This window comes from Heterodontus francisci, chromosome 13, assembly GCF_036365525.1.
Source record: "Heterodontus francisci isolate sHetFra1 chromosome 13, sHetFra1.hap1, whole genome shotgun sequence".
NCBI lineage: Eukaryota > Metazoa > Chordata > Chondrichthyes > Heterodontiformes > Heterodontidae > Heterodontus > Heterodontus francisci.
Genome location: NC_090383.1, coordinates 94,976,335 through 94,995,021, shown reverse-complemented (window position 1 = coordinate 94,995,021; position 18,687 = coordinate 94,976,335). Strand labels below are relative to the sequence as shown.

General features: G+C 41.9%; 2 protein-coding genes across 9 annotated transcripts in view; one reads left to right on the top strand and one right to left on the bottom strand.

The window, feature by feature from the left end:
• prepl (prolyl endopeptidase like) overlaps nucleotides 1-7,750 on the bottom strand; it is a 66,437-nt gene extending 58,687 nt beyond the window's left edge. For 5 of the 6 annotated variants that reach the window (XR_010976266.1, XR_010976265.1, XM_068045200.1 and 2 more), the window contains exons 1-2: nucleotides 6,982-7,441; nucleotides 3,857-3,985 (exon numbers count right to left, since the gene is read on the bottom strand). Coding sequence is in view for 4 of the 6 variants with exons in the window: in XM_068045200.1 (XP_067901301.1) it covers nucleotides 3,857-3,985; nucleotides 6,982-7,179 (327 nt within the window). In the remaining 2 variants the exon portion in view is untranslated. Of the gene's footprint in view, nucleotides 1-3,856; nucleotides 3,986-6,981; nucleotides 7,442-7,471 lie in introns of those variants that run through there. The other variant, XM_068045203.1, reaches the window with a different exon arrangement.
• The window catches only part of camkmt (calmodulin-lysine N-methyltransferase), a 438,953-nt gene continuing 427,277 nt past the window's right edge, over nucleotides 7,012-18,687 (top strand). The window contains exons 1-3 of one of the 3 annotated variants that reach the window (XM_068045208.1): nucleotides 7,012-7,979; nucleotides 11,100-11,275; nucleotides 12,548-12,612. In XM_068045208.1, the coding sequence (XP_067901309.1) occupies nucleotides 7,821-7,979; nucleotides 11,100-11,275; nucleotides 12,548-12,612 (400 nt within the window). In that variant the 5' untranslated portion in view covers nucleotides 7,012-7,820. The remainder of the gene's footprint in view (nucleotides 7,980-11,099; nucleotides 11,276-12,547; nucleotides 12,613-18,687) is intronic. The other 2 variants (XM_068045207.1, XM_068045206.1) reach the window with 2 other exon arrangements.

Here is an 18,687-nt window from a genome sequence, read left to right as displayed (position 1 = left end):
TTACCTGAGCCCATCAGGGGCTGATACTGCTATCTATGATTTTAAGGGTGCAGTGGGGTGATGGAATGCTACTGCAGGAAAGGATGTGGTCCCAGGACCTGGTAGCAATGATTTGACCTGAAACGATCTTTTAAGTGGAAAATCTGTAACTGTTTTTGCTGACTGTGCTTGCATTGCTGCCCCTGCCTCAGCCCATCTACTGCTGAAACCCTCATTTAGACTCCAATATTCTAATGTTCTCCTGCCCACCATCCATTCTTGATCCTCTAAACCTCAGCTCATCCAAAACTCTGCTGTCTTTAACATATCCTGCAACTAGTCCTGCTCACCAATCACCCCGCCTTTGCTACATTTGGCTCCAGGTCCTCAAATACCTTCCATTAAAAATTCTGAAACTTGTATTTGGACCCTTCATAGCACTATCCCTTCCTCTATCTCAGCAACCTCCTACAGGCCTCCAAACCCCTCCCTTAACTCTTCACTCCTCTGGCTCTGGCCTTTTGTGCATTAGCTCACCTTTTCACGTCACCACTGGTGGCCACACCATGAGCTGCCTAGGCTCTATGCTCTGGCATTCCTTTCCTAAATCTCTCCATCTACCTTTTGTCCTATGAGACCTTCCTTAAATTCAACCTCTCTGACCAAACTTTTGGTCAACCCTCCTAATATTTCCTACGTCTCACCATACATGCTTGCTTGATTACACCTCCAAGAAATGTCTTGAAATGTTTCTCTACTTTAATTGTGCTATATAAATGCAAGTTGGCAATTGAAGTAAGTTTCATGCTTAACATTGGCAGCAAGCCAGGAGCTGGGCTACTGGCCTTGGACTTGAAGGGTTGAGGCATCAGGTAGCAGAGCTCAGAAGATCACCTAGGTAGGGATGATGACAGACCATTCTTTCATTCTCCTGCTCTTTTTACACTCAGTTGTTTTCTGTTTGCATGCATACCTGTTTCTCTCACACCCTCCAGAAAAATTCTAAAACATAAATAACACAGTGGCGCAGGGGCGGCACAGTGGCTAGCACCGCAGCCTCACAGCTCCAGCGACCCGGGTTCAATTCTGGGTACTGCCTGTGTGGAGTTTGCAAGTTCTCCCTGTGTCTGCGTGGGTTTCCTCTGGGTGCTCTGGTTTCCTCCCACAGCCAAAAGACTTGCAGGTTGATAGGTAAATTGGCCATTATAAATTGCCCCTAGTATAGGTAGGTGGTAGGGGAATATAGGGACAGGTGAGGATGTGGTAGGAATATAGGATTAGTGTAGGATCAGTATAAATGGGTGGTTAATGGTCGGCACAGACTCAGTGGGCTGAAGGGCCTGTTTCAGTGCTGTATCTCTAAATCAAATTAAATCTAAATAACTCAAAAATTATATTTACCTCAAAATAAATGGAGAATAGAAGTATTCAGGAATCTCAATTAATAAAACTGCATATTACCCAGTCAACTGGGAGGAAATTTGACTGAGGGGTGGGCGGGGGAGTGGGTGGCGTGGGGAAGATCAACCTTGTAAAAGTTGACACATTCCCAGGGACCTCCTGCAAATACTGACATACCCTAGGACGTTATATGTCCCAAGTTTCAAAAGAAATATCAGTTCTCCAGAGGGAAACCTTTGCTAGGAACAGTGATATGCTGCTAAGTCAACAAAACAAAAGATCGAAAATGATGTATGACACACTGCGCTTATGGCATGTAATTATAGTTGGTCCCAGGTGGACAGATATCTGATGACCTCACAGACCTCCAATGGGGTACAACCCCCAGTCTGAAAATCTGTGATACAGGGATAAAAGATTGATGTCCCATCAAATACTAGTATTCACATATTTGAAATGTTTTGGAGCCCATGGAAAATAAACTGCTCAGAATTCTTCCAATAGTTTAGTGAACAAAATGCATCGCATAAAATAAGCAATACAGGCTAGCTACGTCTCTGACCGTTACTGAGCGAACAGATCTCAAGAAGGACAGCAGTAGGGGCCCTACAATTGGAATTAGAATGCCCAGGATGTAAAGAAAAACTTGCCACAGGCCTCATTTTTAATGATTATAAAAGCAAAATATTGCAAATGCTGGAAATCTGAAACACAAACAAGAAATGCTGGAAATACTCAGCAGGTCTGGCAGCATCTGTAGAGAGCGAAGCAGAGTTAACATTTCAGGTCAGTGACCCTTCTTCAGAACTGGCAGATATTAGAAATGTAAAAGGGTTTTAAGCAAGTAAAGCGGGGTGGCGCAAGAGATAACAAAAGAGAAGGTGTTGATAGGACAAGGTCACAGAGAATAACTGACCAGAAGGTCATGGAGCAAAGGCAAATGGTATGTTAATGGTGTGCTGAAAGACAAAGCATTAGTACAGAGAGGGTGTGAATGGATAGAAAACGGAGCAACTTGGCCCCAAGCACAAACATGACAAAAAGTGGGTAGGCACAGTAGAAACAAACTAACCAAAGTAAAATAAAATAAACACATAAAAAATAGAAGAAAAAATAACTAAAAATAAAAAGGGCTGGGGGGGTGGGGGGGTGGCCCCCTCATGCTCTGAAATTATTGAACTCAAATGCTCAGTCTGGCAGGCTGTAGCGTGCCTAAATGAGGTGCTGTTTCTCGAGCTTGCGTTGACTGAAACACTGCAGCAATCCCAGGACAGAGATGTGAGCATGAGAGCAGGGGGAGTGTTGAAATGGCCAGCAACCGGAAGCTCGGGGTCATGCTTTCGGACTGAGCGGAGGTGTTCCACAAAGCGGTCACCCAATCTGCGTTTGGTTGCACCAATGTAGAGGAGACTACATTGTGAGCAGCGCATACAGTACACTAAATTAAAAGAAGTACAAGCAAATCGCTGCTTCACCTGAAAGGATTGTTATTTTTAATTATTCTTTTTTCTGGAAATGGAGTTACTATATACAGTAAAATGCAGCAGCCAATTTGAGCACAGCCAAGTCCCAGAAATAGCAAATAAATGAAAGAATCACCAAATAATCTCTTTTTGATATTGTTGGTTCAGGGAGGAAGGAATGAGCGTTGGCAAGCTGCTTTATAGATAAGCTCAATCCTGCCCTCACCTGACATTCCTACACACTTTCCCGAAGTCGTCACTGGATAGTGGTCAGGAGCAGAAACATTGCTTTCTTTTGTGTTTTTTAATCCCTCTCTAACCAAGGACTGCTAAACCGATTGGAATGCTCCAATTACTGCTCCCACTGAAAACATCAAATACTGCACACACGGGGTATCAAATCAAAGACCTTCTTGTCTGTAAGACTCAGTGGTGCACCTTGCAGTGTCTTTACTCAATAAACATCAGGGAAGCTACATTTGTATGTCTTAAATATCGTCATTTTTCCTTACATTTTCTCCTAGGTCCTAGTAATTACTCATGCTGGAATTCATTTCTCCAGATTTGCTGGTTCTCTATTACTTTAATAGCTAGTCACCTTTGAAAAAGGCAATGGAACCTTTTACATCCACGTGAGCATCTCCCCTGATGGATGGCATCTCTGACAAGCTGCACTCCTTCAGTATTGCACTAACGTACTAAAGTTGAACAGTCTGCTAAAGATAGTCCAGGCTCATACATGAAGAATAGCCACTGGCATAAAGGAAGAAATGAAGTCATGTTCAGTACACTTTGGCACAGCCTTTAGGTGTACAAGTACTATCCTTTTTGTACATTTTTAAGTATTGAGTCATCAATTTCATGCTCACACATCAAGAGTGGCCACCTGGACAATATAGTGTGCTCCATCAAGGATCAATGCCCACAGAAAATACGTTTTTTTTTTAAAAAGCTGTAAGTTCAATGATAATGAATTATTTTGGGCGATTATGTAGTAATAGATCTTTACTCACCACAGGACTGTTACTGTTAGAAACATATTTGTTGCATATTGTTTCCAACCTCTTTTTAAACCAATCTTCTAGTTTACTGTACTTGTGCGATTTAGATTTGTAATATTTTAGTTCTGCTTCCAAAAGTTCCTTGAGAAAAAAAAAGCATGCCCTTCATTAAGAGAAATCCCTCAAAAATTATTTAACATTTATAAAGACAATGTTAGATTACGAAATACCAATTTTTCAGATCTAGATGATTTCAATACTTTCTCAATTATCTAGATTAGATGACCTGCTGTAAGTGAAGGCTTTCCATCTGTGATGTGAAGGTAGGGTATAGAAAGTGCAGTTTCAAAGGCTAACAAACAGGGATTGCTCCAGAATCTATTTCTCAATACATTCAACAAAAATAAATTGTTTTAGTCAACACAAAGTACTGCAACCATTTTCTTTTCTTGTAATTATTTTTACATGAAACATGATATCTTGTTTTAAAATTTTGCCAATCTGATAGCTGAACTGTCAAGGTAGATGTGTCTCTAGATTTAAAGTCTTAAGTGATAAACATAGATAGACTAAAAGGGCTCTAAAACAGTAAATCCTCAGGTATGGATGGTGTTTATCACAAGATGTTAAAGATGAGGGAGGAGATTTGCGATGCATTGACAATCATTGAGGGACTCACTGGACGGTGTAAAGATATAGAAACAGGCTAACATGTTAACCATACTCAAAAAAGTGACAAATCAGTATAGGCAACTACACAGCCATTATACTAACTTTAATATAACGTAAAATAATGGAATTACCAGGTCTAAATTTGAAGATTATCTTTATAATAATAACTTAGTGAATAACAATCAGCCATGAATCAGAAAAGGAATGATCCTGCCTGACCAACTTCCGACTTTGAGGAAGTGACATCTTAAGTGGACTATGGCAACCCCTGAGACATGTTGCATCTAGACATTCAGAAGGCGTTTGATAAAGTTTTGTATGGAATGCAATTATTTAGACTCAAAGCTCTGAGGACTTGGTAAATCTTGTACTAGGATGTTAAACTATACAGCCAAAACAGCCAGAGAAAGTTATAATCAAATGCTATAGTGTTTTGGTCAAATCATATCCTGAGAATTGTGTCCATTCTATTCACTTAGACACAAGGTAGACATTCAAGTGATAGAGACAAATGAAGGCAAGTGTATTCAGGCACTCATTCTGTTCTTTTTCCTTTACAGATTTCCATGTCCATATTTATGATGGAAGTTGCCCCCACACTGTAATTACATGCACCTCTCCCCCCCCCTCCTCCTCCCACCACTCCCAATGGCAACACTGCAGCATCTCCACTGTTAGGAAATGGTAATTACAGGTTGAAAAGTTTACATAGGCCCTTTCCACTATAAAAGGTGAATACAGCAAAATATTATGGGAAAGTCGACAGGAAGAGCACACATCCATTTGTAAAAGGCAGATTATGCTTGACTAACCTAATTGACTTTTTTGATGCTGTAACAGAGAAGGTTGATGAAGGAAAAACAATAGATGTGTTCTATATGGTTAACAAAATGAGACTCATGGAGTAGGAGGGTCAGTGTCAACTCGGATTTTTAAAAATTGGCTTACGGACAGAAAACAGCAAGTCGTGGTAAGTGGCTGTTTTTCTTAAAACTGGAGGCTGGTAGACAGTGGTTCAAAATTTGACATTGATACCAAACTTGGAGGTGTGGCATACAGTGAAAATGATACCAATCAACTGCAACAGGACACAGATAGGTTAGTAGAATGGACAGACAAGTGGCAGATGGAATTTAATACAGAGAAATGCGAGGTGATGCATTTTGGCAAAAGGGATAGGGAGAGGCAAAATATACTAAATGGCACAGTTCTAAAGTGTACAGGGACAGAGAGACCCGTGGGTTCATTTGTATAGATCTGCGAAGGTGGCAGGACATACTCAAAGTGTAGTTAGCAAAGCATATGGGATTCTGGGCTTCATAAATAGAGGTACTGAGTGCAACTGCAGGGAAGTTATGCTGAACCTTTATAAAGTCTGGTTAGACCACAAATAGAGTATTGTGTCCCGTTTTGGTTACCACACTTTAGGAAGGATGTGAGGGTCCTTGAAAGGGTGCAGAGGAGATTTACCACAATGGTTCCAGAGATGAGGAATTTTAGCTACGAGGTTAGGTTCGCCTTGGAGAGTGAGGGAAGATTTGATAGAGGTGTACAAGATTTTGACAGGTTTGGATAGGGTAGACAAAGAAGAACTGTTCCCATTAGGTGATAGTACAAGCAATAGGGGACACAGATTTAAGGCTCTGAGCAAGAGATACAGGAGAATGAGAGGAAGAACTTTTTTTACGCAGTGATTGGTAATGACCTGAAACTCGCTGCCCATGAAGGTGGTGGAAGTGGAGACGATTAATGATTTCAAAACGAAACTTGATGAGTACTTGAGGGAAATAAACTTGAAGGGCCACGAGTATAGAGCAGGGGAATGGGACTGTTTGGATTGCTCTACAGGGAACCGGCATAGACTTGATGAGTCGAATGACCTTTTATGTTGTAACGACTACGCATTAAACATAATAGCTGTATATAGTAAGTATATACTTGTGGTATTAAACCACCTGGGGCGGCACAGTGGCGCAGTGGTTAGCACCGCAGCCTCATAGCTCCAGCGACCCGGGTTCAATTCTGGGTACTGCCTGTGTGGAGTTTGCAAGTTCTCCCTGTGTCTGCGTGGGTTTCCTCCGGGTGCTCCGGTTTCCTCCCACATGCCAAAGACTTGCAGGTTGATAGGTTAATTGGCCATTATAAATTGCCCCTAGTATAGGTAGGTGGTAGGGAAATATAGGGACAGGTGGGGATGTGGTAGGAATATGGAATTAGTGTAGGATTAGTATAAATGGGTGGTTGATGGTCGGCACAGACTCGGTGGGCCGAAGGGCCTGTTTCAGTGCTGTATCTCTAAACTAAAAAACTAAACGCAAGTGTGAAAGCAGCAGGACATAGCAAGCCATAAGTGCAACACAGTGTATATAGAGGAATTATATACTAAATAAGAGAAGCTATTGAATTCAGAGTCACTTTAATCGCCCTGCAGTGGGTGAAGCTCAATGCATGGGGGCAGTACTCACCTGATCATTAAATCCTCGAGATAAATTATTTATTTCCATTTGTAAGTTTTTACAGCTTCTGGCATGGCCGGTGAAGCTCCGGCTATTAGACAGAATTTCATACAGGTTCCGGAACAGACCACACGAAGCTACTGCAAAGCACCTGGACTGCTGAATGTCCCACTTGATCTTCTGTAGCGTAATTAGCACTCGGTGCATTTTAATTCCAATCCACGTTTTAAAGTGAATCACTAAACCACTACATTAAGTGCACGCTACAGGAAATTAAAAAGGGCATGAAAAGGCTATTCGGCCCCTTCGAAACGCACTCATGCCCGTATTCTCCCACATTTAAAAAAAAATAATGATTGAATATTCCGCAGACTCCAACTAGTGTCTAGATAGTTAGAAAACACTAATGAACAGTCCCTGCAGCTCTCAGCCCGCTGGACTATCAGGTGAACACGCTAGCCAGTATGTCACCCCGAGACAGAACAAATCAATCACTCACCATCCAATCTCCACTGCCTTTCACGTCGATTCCAACTCCATGTCGATCGCTTTGGTCTTCAGTTCCTTCTAACCGGAAGTAAAACAAATGCACGCGAGCCGGCTGTGACTGTTACTTTTTTTTTGGTGCACTTCCCTCCATCCCCCTCCTTTTTAAAAAAAAATTCTGTGCCTAGAGGGTGGGGGGAAAAAAAAGACCAAAACATTGTGAGCGGAAATCAATCATTAAGACGAATCATTGTGACCATGTGTCATTTAGATAACCGAAAGAGAATCCCAGTAGTTTAAAGAGCAACACTTTGTTCTGCTTGTTGCCAATAATTTGTCACCAGTTGATTGTTACCGCGCCGATGGAATGCAGCCCCGGGAATGAGAATCCGGCGCCCGGCTCCGAACCCGGGACTGGCTGGGGCTGCCATGGAAACGGGAGGGCGCGTGAGCTGCCGCCCAGTCTCCAGCTGAGCCCGGAGCCCAGCCTGGCAAAAGCCCGGTGGAAACTGCTGCAACGGGTAAGAAGCGAGCGGATAGGGTGTTGTCGCGGAGATTTAGCATTTTATCATATGCATACAGCGAGAAGGCAGAAGGTTGCAGCATAATTTTATACTTTCCATTTTATATTAGTGCTGTATTTTCTATCACATCTATTATAAATTAGCCGGGTTGCTGTGGCATTGCACGCGCAGTGTTAAGATCAGGTGTAGTCTTGAGGTGAAGTGGGGTGAGAGAGCAAGGGATAATTGCATTAAAGCGAACAGACATCATTTGTCTCCCATTTTAAAGTTATACATAGGATCATGTAAACTTGCGGCATTCCGTTCTGACCTTATTTTTAATAAAATTCTTAAGGTACTGTTACCTCTTTGAAAACTGTTGCTATCACCCACTATTTAGAAAAGGACCACCGTCAGTCCTTCTGTCTTGGGATATGATCACTTCTTTACCAACCTCCCTTCTCCCAAGTGCTTGAGCATGTTGAAACCTCCCAAATGTCCATCCAATCTTGCCCACAGGGTCCAGGTTTTGATATTTTCAATTAGCTTTCCAACCCTACAATTGAAACAGCCCTAACCAAAGTCATAAATGGTTGTAATTGTGATGGTGTGTACGATCCTTCCTTGGCTATGTCAACCTCTTTGCAACCTTTGGCACAGCTGACCACACCATACTGCTCCAATGACTCCTTCGTTGTCCAACTCAGTGGGACTGCACTCGCTTGGTTCCACTCTTATCCAGTTGTAGCCAAAGTATCTCCAGTAATGGGCTGTCATCTCACCTCTGTGTTGTTAACTCTGGTGTCCACCTAAGGATCTATGTGGCCACTTCCTGTTCCTCATCTGTATGCTGCCCCTTGGCAGTGTTACGATCATCTAGTTCATGGTTTGCATTAATATTTTAGAGGTCACATTTAGTTTTGGGGAAATTAAATATATAGGTGTAAAATAATTGAAATTCTGGAATTCAAAAGGTTGCAGGACCATCCAGGATAGATTTACATTTCAAAGATTTTTCCATTTGTATTTACAGAGACCGAGTTAGAGAAGTGAGAACTATAAAACAGCAAGTGGGCTAGTTTTAGTTGGGGACCTGATGCTAGTACACCTGGAGAGAATTGTGCTGTCATTGTTAGCAGTATAAATTATTCATGTGGGTATCTGAAATCAGAGAGATGTTTTGGAGTTAATGTGTTTAAATTTCTCTCTGGGCCATCCCACATGGACCACCTTGCTATGGAGATAGATGATGCAGGGCGATGCCTTTTGGACAGGTGTTATATCTCTCTGCTTGTTCACCAAAAGTCAATTGGCTTTGAGTGCAGTTGGACTCAGGAGCAAAGAAGCCATCAGGAACCAGGAGTATTTCTGATGAGTGGAGACCATGCTTAGCTTGGGGAAATCCAGATTCATGAGGTGTTGTAGGAGAGCTGGAGGTTTGCCTTGCCAAATGCTAGAGGGAGAATCCTTAGGAAATCTCATACCTCAGAAGATAGCTGAGAAATGAAGGAAAATTGAAGTGACCTAAGAGCTGTGGTATGCTTTGGATTGGTCCCAAGAGAAGTGAATAAACTGCCAAGATCCTGTAAAGTGTAAGGGTAACTTTTGGGTGGATGTCAAAGACAAACGGGGGCCTTTCTGTTGAGATTTAGCATTTGAAGTATACGTTTCATGTTCTGCTAAGATTTTAAGTTTAAAATATGTGATTTCAAATTGAAATAGGTTAGTGGTGTTTACTTTGTTTAACTCTTTTACAGTAAAGTTTTTGTTTTAACACATGAAAGCTTGTGGCGTAATTCTTTCAGTAATAACTGGGAGTTCGAATTTTTTTTAAATGTTACTGGTCCCTAATGGGATCAAAACAGCTGTATCATCTAAAGATAGAGGGACAGGTTCCATATGTACACTGAAGACACCAGCTCTACCTCTCTCCCACCTCTCATGACCCAACCAATGCCTCTATGTTGTCAGCCTGCTTGTCTGACATCCAATCCTGCTGAGTCTCAGTTTTGTCCAGTTAAATAGTGGGAAGACCAAAGCCGCCATCTTCAGTTCCTGCCACATCCTCCATTCCTTGCTACCAAATCTACACCCTACCAGCCACTGTCTCAGGTTGAACCAGACTCTATGCAACCTCGGTATCCAGAGCTGAGTTTCCAACCCCAAATCCATTACAAACACACTATACTTCTGCCTCCGTAACCTCACCAGTCTGTGCCCACTCTAAGGACATCTGCTGAAACCCTCACCCATGCCACTGCCACCTCTAGTCTCGACTATTCTAATCCTCTCCTGGCTGGTCTTCCATCTTCAATGCTCCATAAGTTTAAGCTTATTCAAAACTCTGCTGCTCATTTCTTATCCCACACCAAATACTGTTTAACCATCACCCTTGCCTTTGCTGACCTATGTTGACTCATGTTCCCAGAACCTCAAGTTTAAAGTGCTCATCCTTACGTTTAGATGCTTTCATGACCTGCCTGTCTCTTTCTCTGTAACCTTTTCCAGCCATAGAAGCACATAACATTAAAGGGACAGTGGTAACTTGGGTACATAATTAACTTAGGTATAGGAGGTAAAGAGTTGTGGTGAACAACTGTTTTTCTGGAGTGAAATATGCAGTGGGGTCCCTCAGAGGTCGGTATTAGCACCATTGCTTTTCTTATATAAAAATGGCCTAGACTTGGTTATAGGGAATACAATTTTGAGGTTTGAGGATGATACAAAGCTTGCCAATATAGTAAATAGTGAACAAGATAGTCGAAGATTCCAGGGGGACAAAGACAGACTGGTGAAATGGGGAGGCACGCGGAAGATGAAATTTCATGTGGAGAACTATGAAGTGATCCACTTTGAAAGAAACAAAATGGAGAGGCAGTATAAACTAAATGGTATTATTTTGAGGGAGGTGCAAAAGCAGGGATCTGGGAGAGTGAATATTCACAAATCTTTGGCAGTGGGTGAGTTGGTAAGGTGATTAAGAAAGCATATGGGATACTTGGCAGGAAATTTACTCGTATATGTAAGTTCTCGTGCAGTCAATCAAGATGTAAGCTGCACCCTTTATAAACCATTGCTATGACTGAGTCACAAGACAAATGTGATTGTATTAGGAATGATCATATCATCTTTCAACAGGTGCTGAAACAGAAAAGCATAGATAAAGAAAATCTGCAGCAGATTTCTATCAGAAGATGTTTGACTTTCAACATATTTTCCACAAATGTGGTGAAGAAATTGGAGTCAGATTCTGATAATGAAATGTGGGTTGAGTACACGTGCATTCCCTATCCACAATATAGGGTGTATTTAAGGTAATCTATTTTCTTAAATGTCTGTTTTTGTTTGAAGTGCAGTGCTAAATTGCAAAAATATTCATCTCCGTGTATGTGACCTTCTAACCCTGTTCCCTGCCCCTCCAATTTGGAATTTATGTTGTCTCTTTGAGTTTCACTGTGTCTGTTTGCACATCGTATGCTGTTCTATTACTGACAGTAAGGGATGACTGATAGGACAGCAATTTATTCCCAAGCTCCTGACACTGTTTTAACTGACTGCTAGTGTGATCCACCCACCACATTGGGAAAGCATTTTGCCTCTACTGGGGCACACTTGTCTGGCCAAGATCAGGGAACTTGCTTTGTCAAGCAGTAGAGATGGATACAAATATTGCAACATTACGGTTCACTGAGTTATCATACCCACAAGGTGCTTAAATTTGCATGACCTAATTAAATTGTCAAGCAACAAAAAGCCAAATAAGCAGCGAATGAATGCATTTGTTTTAATTACAAGGTGTTATCGCAAAAAGTTTTAAAATCCAAATGATTACTGCACCTGATATTGGTTGAAATCTGTGAAGTCAAAATGAATAAGTTGCCCTAGCACAAAATCACAACTTGGATTTATTCCATGTGATGCCATTAAAAAGTTTCTTTTTTAAAACTTTATGAACTGTCAACATTTCCGATTGCCAATCAATGTTTATCTCCTGTATGTCTGAGAATGCCGACACCTTTTTCTTTAAGTTGTGTAATTGATCCAGGTGCAGCGTTCTAGATTTCTTCTGTGTGCAGGGCTAAATTGCTACAATGGAAATGGTTCACAAAATAAAACACTTCCAAAGGCATTCTATTAATAAATGACTTTCATAAATGTTTGAGCCCTAGATGTAGTTGATACTGTACCAACTTACCTTGCTGCTCCCTATTGAACAGTTATTCTCCTGTATCTTTCCTTGTGCTCCTTATTCACGTATAAGCATTGATGATAAGCGTAGGAAGGCTCTTTGTGGGGGCATCACAGCTGAACGGACCTTTCCTCACAAGCCGTCCACATATGTTTCTCTAATAGGGCTAGTTGGATAGCTATGTAGAGTTTCCCACTTATTAACCAAGGGGTAGGCAGAGATTTTTCTCGATGGCGAAATCAACTGTTAAAGCATATTTGAGATTAACTCACATTTTCATTTGTATTCATTGTGACACCGTTTATATAATAATTGATAAATATATATTGGGACTTGATTTTTAAAAATCTTTCATCATGGGAAGATTTTGTACTTAACAATCATTTACTTTGTTAAGACACAGTGTTGGCCCTCTGAATGTTGAAGATGTTCTCACCAGTTTTGACAACACAGGAAATGTCTGTGAGTTCATTTCATTTTATGTTCAAATGTGATGTGATGTTGGGGTAAAAAAACTCGTAGCAGCTTTCTTAAAGAGGCACTGTCTATATCATGGAAAGAGGAACGAATATGTGTCATTTCATAGCTGTGGTGTTTCCACAGTATTATGTCATGAGTTATGCAGATTGGGTCCGTATGTTGAGTGTTTGGCAAGTTAAGAAATTGCCAAAGACTTTGTGACAAAACAGTGCCTCTTTATTGCTGGAACTGATTACACTGTAAATGTGTTTGCTTGTTTAGATCTGTTACGTAACCAACACATAGTTTCACATGTTGGTTAAATAAATGATTTAAGGAAGATTGTTTTGCATCTTTCAAATTTATAGTTATGCAGCACATTTTATTTTAACTTTATAGCTAATTTCTATGTTTATTGTATTTTTGTGGTTGTCTGTGTGTGTGTGTGTGTCTGTGTTTAATTTTTGCTGACTAGGTTTAAAAATTGTTATGTGCATTAATTGTTTTATTTGGAGGTGGAGGGTGGACTGGATGATTGGTGATGCTGTTTAACTGATTGTACAGTAACAGATTGGTAGAATTTGTAATTTTTTAGAACAGAAAATACATTACAGACACAAGTCTGAGTGCACCGCAGTCCTTCTGTAATCTGTCTGAGACACTAAAACAACATCTTAGTTGAATGTTTTTATAGCACTTTTGTTGGGTTTTTGAACAAAGTAAACCATTTCATGTTTTTTGTATGTTTGGAACAGTAAATCCAATTGTCCAGGTGATTGAGCTTCAAAGGTGATTGCTATGGGGAGGGGCACAATGAGAGTGGGACTATGCATTGATATGTCTGTTTTGTAAAGGATAGGATGCAATTTTCCTGTTCAGAGTAATGGCTTAAATTTTCTTTTTGGGATGGGAGCAACTGGACTGTGCAGTGAATTAGCACATTGTCCTGACACCACCGTAGTCCACATTTATAGGTTGAAAGCCTGCTCTTTACTGCCTGTAAAATGGGTTTGTGCAATAGTAGCCCAGTTGCTCAATTATGGAGCATGAACTATAGCACCAATGTGCCCACAAGCCATCATAACTTAGCACTGAATTACCAGTGATACTCTGAATGGAAAGTAGTCAATTTCACAGTGATGCTGTAGGTGGTGCTTTTCTCTACATCTGCTCTTGCCATTCATGGCCTCTATGTGTTTGATAGTTACTCTAGGTGCCAAAAGTGGTCTGAACTGTTTAATTCCCACCACTGTTGTGTCGTCTGTTCAAAAAAAAAAACAGAAAATGAAGGGAAGTACCAAAATGGCAAGTTCTTTTTGTACACAAATGGAATTTATAATCCAGATTTTAGTGTCTGGCACATTGGGAGTGGGGGAGGTGCTGGATGGCCACAAGAAGGCAGAAATTCGAAGTCCATATTAAATTGCTTGAAACATCTAAAATTTCAGTTGAGTCTAGTGAATAAGCAAACTTTATTTAGTATTGCTGAAAATAGACATTTTGTCAAAGCTTTTCGTCTTGAATTCATCACGGTAATTCGCAAGAATACCAATGCAAAGGAAGCAACAAATTTATACTGTAATGAAAGAGAGGGCTGATTGGTTGGTAAGTTGTCTCATTGGTAGAGGCGTTGCAGTGGAGAATGCACTGGTTTATGGTGAGTGACAGTTAACTGCAAGCTTTGTTTGAAATATAAACCAGGCAGCTTGAGTCTGGTCAAGACATTGCCCTGAAGAATGAACCAGTGAATGGCTGTCACTTATTTTGTTTAGCTGCGCATGTGTGTACATGATCGTTCTGTCTGCAAAGAACAGGGATCTGTGTATTAATATATGTAGCTTCCAGTACGCGCAAATGCACCACACTGCAAGCCCGACTGACGATCTTAAATTGGTTGTCAGCGTAATTCTTAGCACACTGAAGATTATTTAGCAAATGATGTCCAATTTCAGAATCACATCTAATGTTGGACATTGTGTTTTGAGTTTGCAAGCATGGGCTGGTTGGGTACTGCCTGTACCTTGGCTGTTGCAAACAGCGGAAGGGACATGTTTGATATGATCCGCCAGTCTTTGGGATGTATGGCCTATATATCTAGCATCACACTGGCATTGAAATTCATATGTCCCATTACTCATTTGTGTGATGGGCAGAACGTCTTTTTGGCTTGACGGCAGCATCCTGTTAGTGGCGAACACCACACGTGTTGCTACTGCATGGTAGTAGCGTGAAACAGCTATCTTCACCTGTTGCTCAAATTTGTGGGGTACATTACCCTTCCAGGGTAATCTGAGATAGACTGGGCACTTTTCAGGGCCGAAACTGACGTGCTTACGCCCATTTATAAGTTTGCGCGATATACAGCATGAAATGATCTGATCAGGGTAGCCATTGTCACGCAGGATGCCTTTGATTCACCCTATTTCAGTATCAAGCTTGCATGATGAGCATGGATGATGTCCTGTAGGCAGATTTTAGGGAATCCAGGAAAGAAATTAGTAAGCAGGACCTTAAAGGTAGTAATCTCTCAATTACTCCTGGAGCCACGCCCCAGTAAGCATAGAAATAGTAGGATAGTGTGTGGCTGGTGAGATGGTGCAGGATGAGAGGGCCTTAGATTCCTGGGGCATTGGGACTGCTTCTGGGGAGGTGGGACCTGCACAAGCCAGAAGGGTTGCATCTCAACAGGGTTGGGAACAATGGCTTCGTGAGGAGGTTTAAACTAGCGAACCTGAGCGAAGATCCTGAAGGGAGAGAAGCAAAGCTGAAAGTGGAAGGTCGAGGAAACAAAGACCAGAAATTAGATCATAAAGGAGTTTGGTAGTGTTTGATGGCATATACTTCAATGTGAGGAGTCTAGTGAATAAGGCAGATGAGCTGAGGGCACAGATGGTACACCTGGAAGTGTGATATCATAACTATTATGCAAACATGGATTAAAGCAAGGCAGGAATGGAAGCTCAACACTTCTGGTTACAGGGTTTTCAGAGGGATAGAGATGGGGATAACAAAGTTGGGGGGGGGGGTGGTGGTGGTGGTTAAAGAAACAATCTCAGCAGTGGGGAGGGATGATATGTTAGAAGGATCATCAAATGAGGCCATGTGGGTTGACCTGAAGAACGAAAAAGGGGCAGTCACACTGCTGGGAGAATAACATCGCCCCCAAACAGTCAGAGGGAGATAGAAGAGCAAATATGTAGACAAATTTCTGGTGCAGAAACAATAGATCAGTAATAATAGGGGATTTCAACTACCCTAATAATAACTGGAATTGAATCAGTGTAAAAGGTATAGAGGGCTGAAAATGCATTCAGGAGAACTATTTTAGCAAGTCCAACAAGAGAAGGGGCAATTCTGGATTTAATTTGAGGGAATGAAGCTGGGCAGGTGGAAGGGATATCAGTGGGAAAGCATTTTGGTGGTAGTGATCATATTTCACTTAAATTTAGTGTAGTTATGGGAAAGGACAAAGATAGATCAGGAGTAAAAGTTCTCAATTGAGGAAAAGCCCATTTTATTAAGCAGAGATGCGATTTGGTAGAAGTGGACTGGAAACAGCTACTTGAAGGTAAATCCGTGTCAGAGCAGTGGGAGGTATTAAAGGAGGAGATAGTGAGGGTTCAGAACAAATATGTTCCCACAAAGAAAAAGGGTGGGACTCTGAATTCCAGAGCCCCCAAGATGCCAATGAGCATACAGAGTAGGATAAGGCAAAAAAGGGAAGCTTATATCAGACACTGAGAGCTCAATACTGCAGAACACGTGGAGAAATATAGAAAGTGCATATAGAAAGAGGTGAAATTAAAAAGGAAATTAGGAAAGAAAAGACAGGGCATGAAAATATTTGCAAGTAAAATCAAAGAAAACACAAAGTGCAAGAGAATAACTAAGGAAAGAATAGGGCCTATTAGAGACCAAAAATGTAACCTGTTTGTGAAGGCAGAAAATGTGGGCATGGTTCTTAATGAATACTTTGCCTCTGTCTTCACTAAAGAGGGTGAACAATGTAGGTATTGCAGTTAAGAAGGAGATGTGTGGGATAAGCATTACGAGAGGATATATTAAGGGGTTTAGTATCTTTGAAAGTGGATAAATCGTCAGGCCTGGATAAAATGTATCCCATGCTGCTAAGAGAAGTAAGGGAGGAAATAGAAGTTCTGACCAACATTTTCCAATCCTCTATGGCTACAGGTGCGGTGCTGGGGGGCTCCCAACATTGTAACGTTGTTTAAAAATGGAGGAAGGGATAGGTTGAGTTATTACAGGCCAGTCAGTCTAACCTCAGTGGCGGGCAAATTATTGAAAAAAAAATTGAGTGATAGTACTAATCATTTAGAAAGGCACAGGTTAATCAAGGATAGTCAGCATGGATTTATTCAGGGACTGATTAACTTGATATTTTATGAGGGGGGCCAATGAGGATATAGCACATTTGACGCAGTCTACATGAATTTTAGTAAGGCTTTTGACAAGGCTCCAAATGGCAGACTGGTCAGAAAAGTAAAAGCCCATGGGATCCAAGGGAATGTGGTAAGTTGGATCCAAAATTGGCTCAGTGGCAGGGAGCAAAGGGAAATGGAAGGCTGTTTCCATTGGAGTTCCTCAGGTCTCATGATTCTTGTGATGCATTTCAATGATTTACATGTAGGGGGCATAATAAAGAAGTTTGCATATAGTACAGAAATTGTTCGTGTGGTTGATAGTGTGGGAGAAAGCTATGGACTGCGGGAAGATATTAATGAACTGGTCATGTGAGCAGAAATGTGCCAAATGGAATTCAGTCCAGAGGATTGTGAAGTAATGCATTTAGGGAGGGCAAACAAGGCAAGGGAATACACACAATGGGGGGAATTTTCTGCTGTCCCCTACTTTGGGTTTGGAGGCGGGCAGAGCATATGTTCAGGCAGGATGTTGGCAGGGTTGGGACCCCAGAACCTTCCTGCCTCCACCAAAATTATGTCCAGGGTAGGGAGGCCTGTGAATGGTCTTCCAACCCTGTCGCCAATTGAGGCCCTTTAGCAGGCAATTAATGCCCAATTAAGCGGTTCATTCCGCTGCTGCCAGAATTAGCTCAGCGGCGGTAGGCCTGTCGCCGCATGGGGAGCACGCCAAGCAGACCCATGCGGGTTAAAAGATTTTTACTGCCTGAACAAGGGACCCGGCATTGGGAAGGGGCAGGCCTGCTGAAAGCCCTTGATGCTGACCCCCACCCTGTGGAACCCCTCCAGCTGAGACTTATCTGTGACCTGGTTCCAGAGCCTCAGATGAGTCCAGTACCGGCAGATGCCGCTGCCCGTGCGGTAGTGCTGCACAAAGAGCTGCTGGACTCTTGCTGACAGCTCTCAGCAGGTGGGATCTTCGTTGCCAGGGTCCTTGATCTCATGGAAGGCCCGCTGCTGTCCACTTAAGTGCCTAATTGGCACTTGATTTGGCGGGCCTTTGCCAGAGGAGGCGAAACGGGTGATTGAGACCCCTGCTGCTAAGACAAAATCCTGGCCAATAAGTGATAGGTTATTGAGAAGTGTAGATAACAGAGGGATCTTGGAGTGCACATCCACGGATCCTGAAGGAGCAGGATAGGTAGATAAGCTGGTTACGAAGGCATGTGGGATTCCTTTCTTCATTAGCCAAGGCATAGAATATTTGAGCAGCAAGATCAAGATAGAACTGTATCAATCACTAGTTAGGCCTGAGCTAGAGTACTGTTTAAAGTTCTAGTCGCCACACTACAAGAAGGATGCAATTACACTAGAGAGGGTACAGCGGAGATTTATGAGGCTGATGCCAGGACTGGACAATTTTAGATTTGAGGAAGATTAGAGAGACTGGGGTTGTTTTCTTTGGAAAGAACAGACTGAGGGGAGATTTAATTAAGCTGTATAAAGTTATAAGGTTCCTAGATAGAGTGGATAGGAAGGACCTATTTCCTTTAGTAGATAGGTCAGTAACTAAGGACATAGATTAAAGTGGTTGGTAGAAGAATTGGGGGGCGGGGGGGTGGAGTTTAAGAGAAACGTTTGTACCCAGAGGATGGTGGGGGTCTGGAAGTCACTGCTTGAAAGTGTGGTGGAGGCAGAA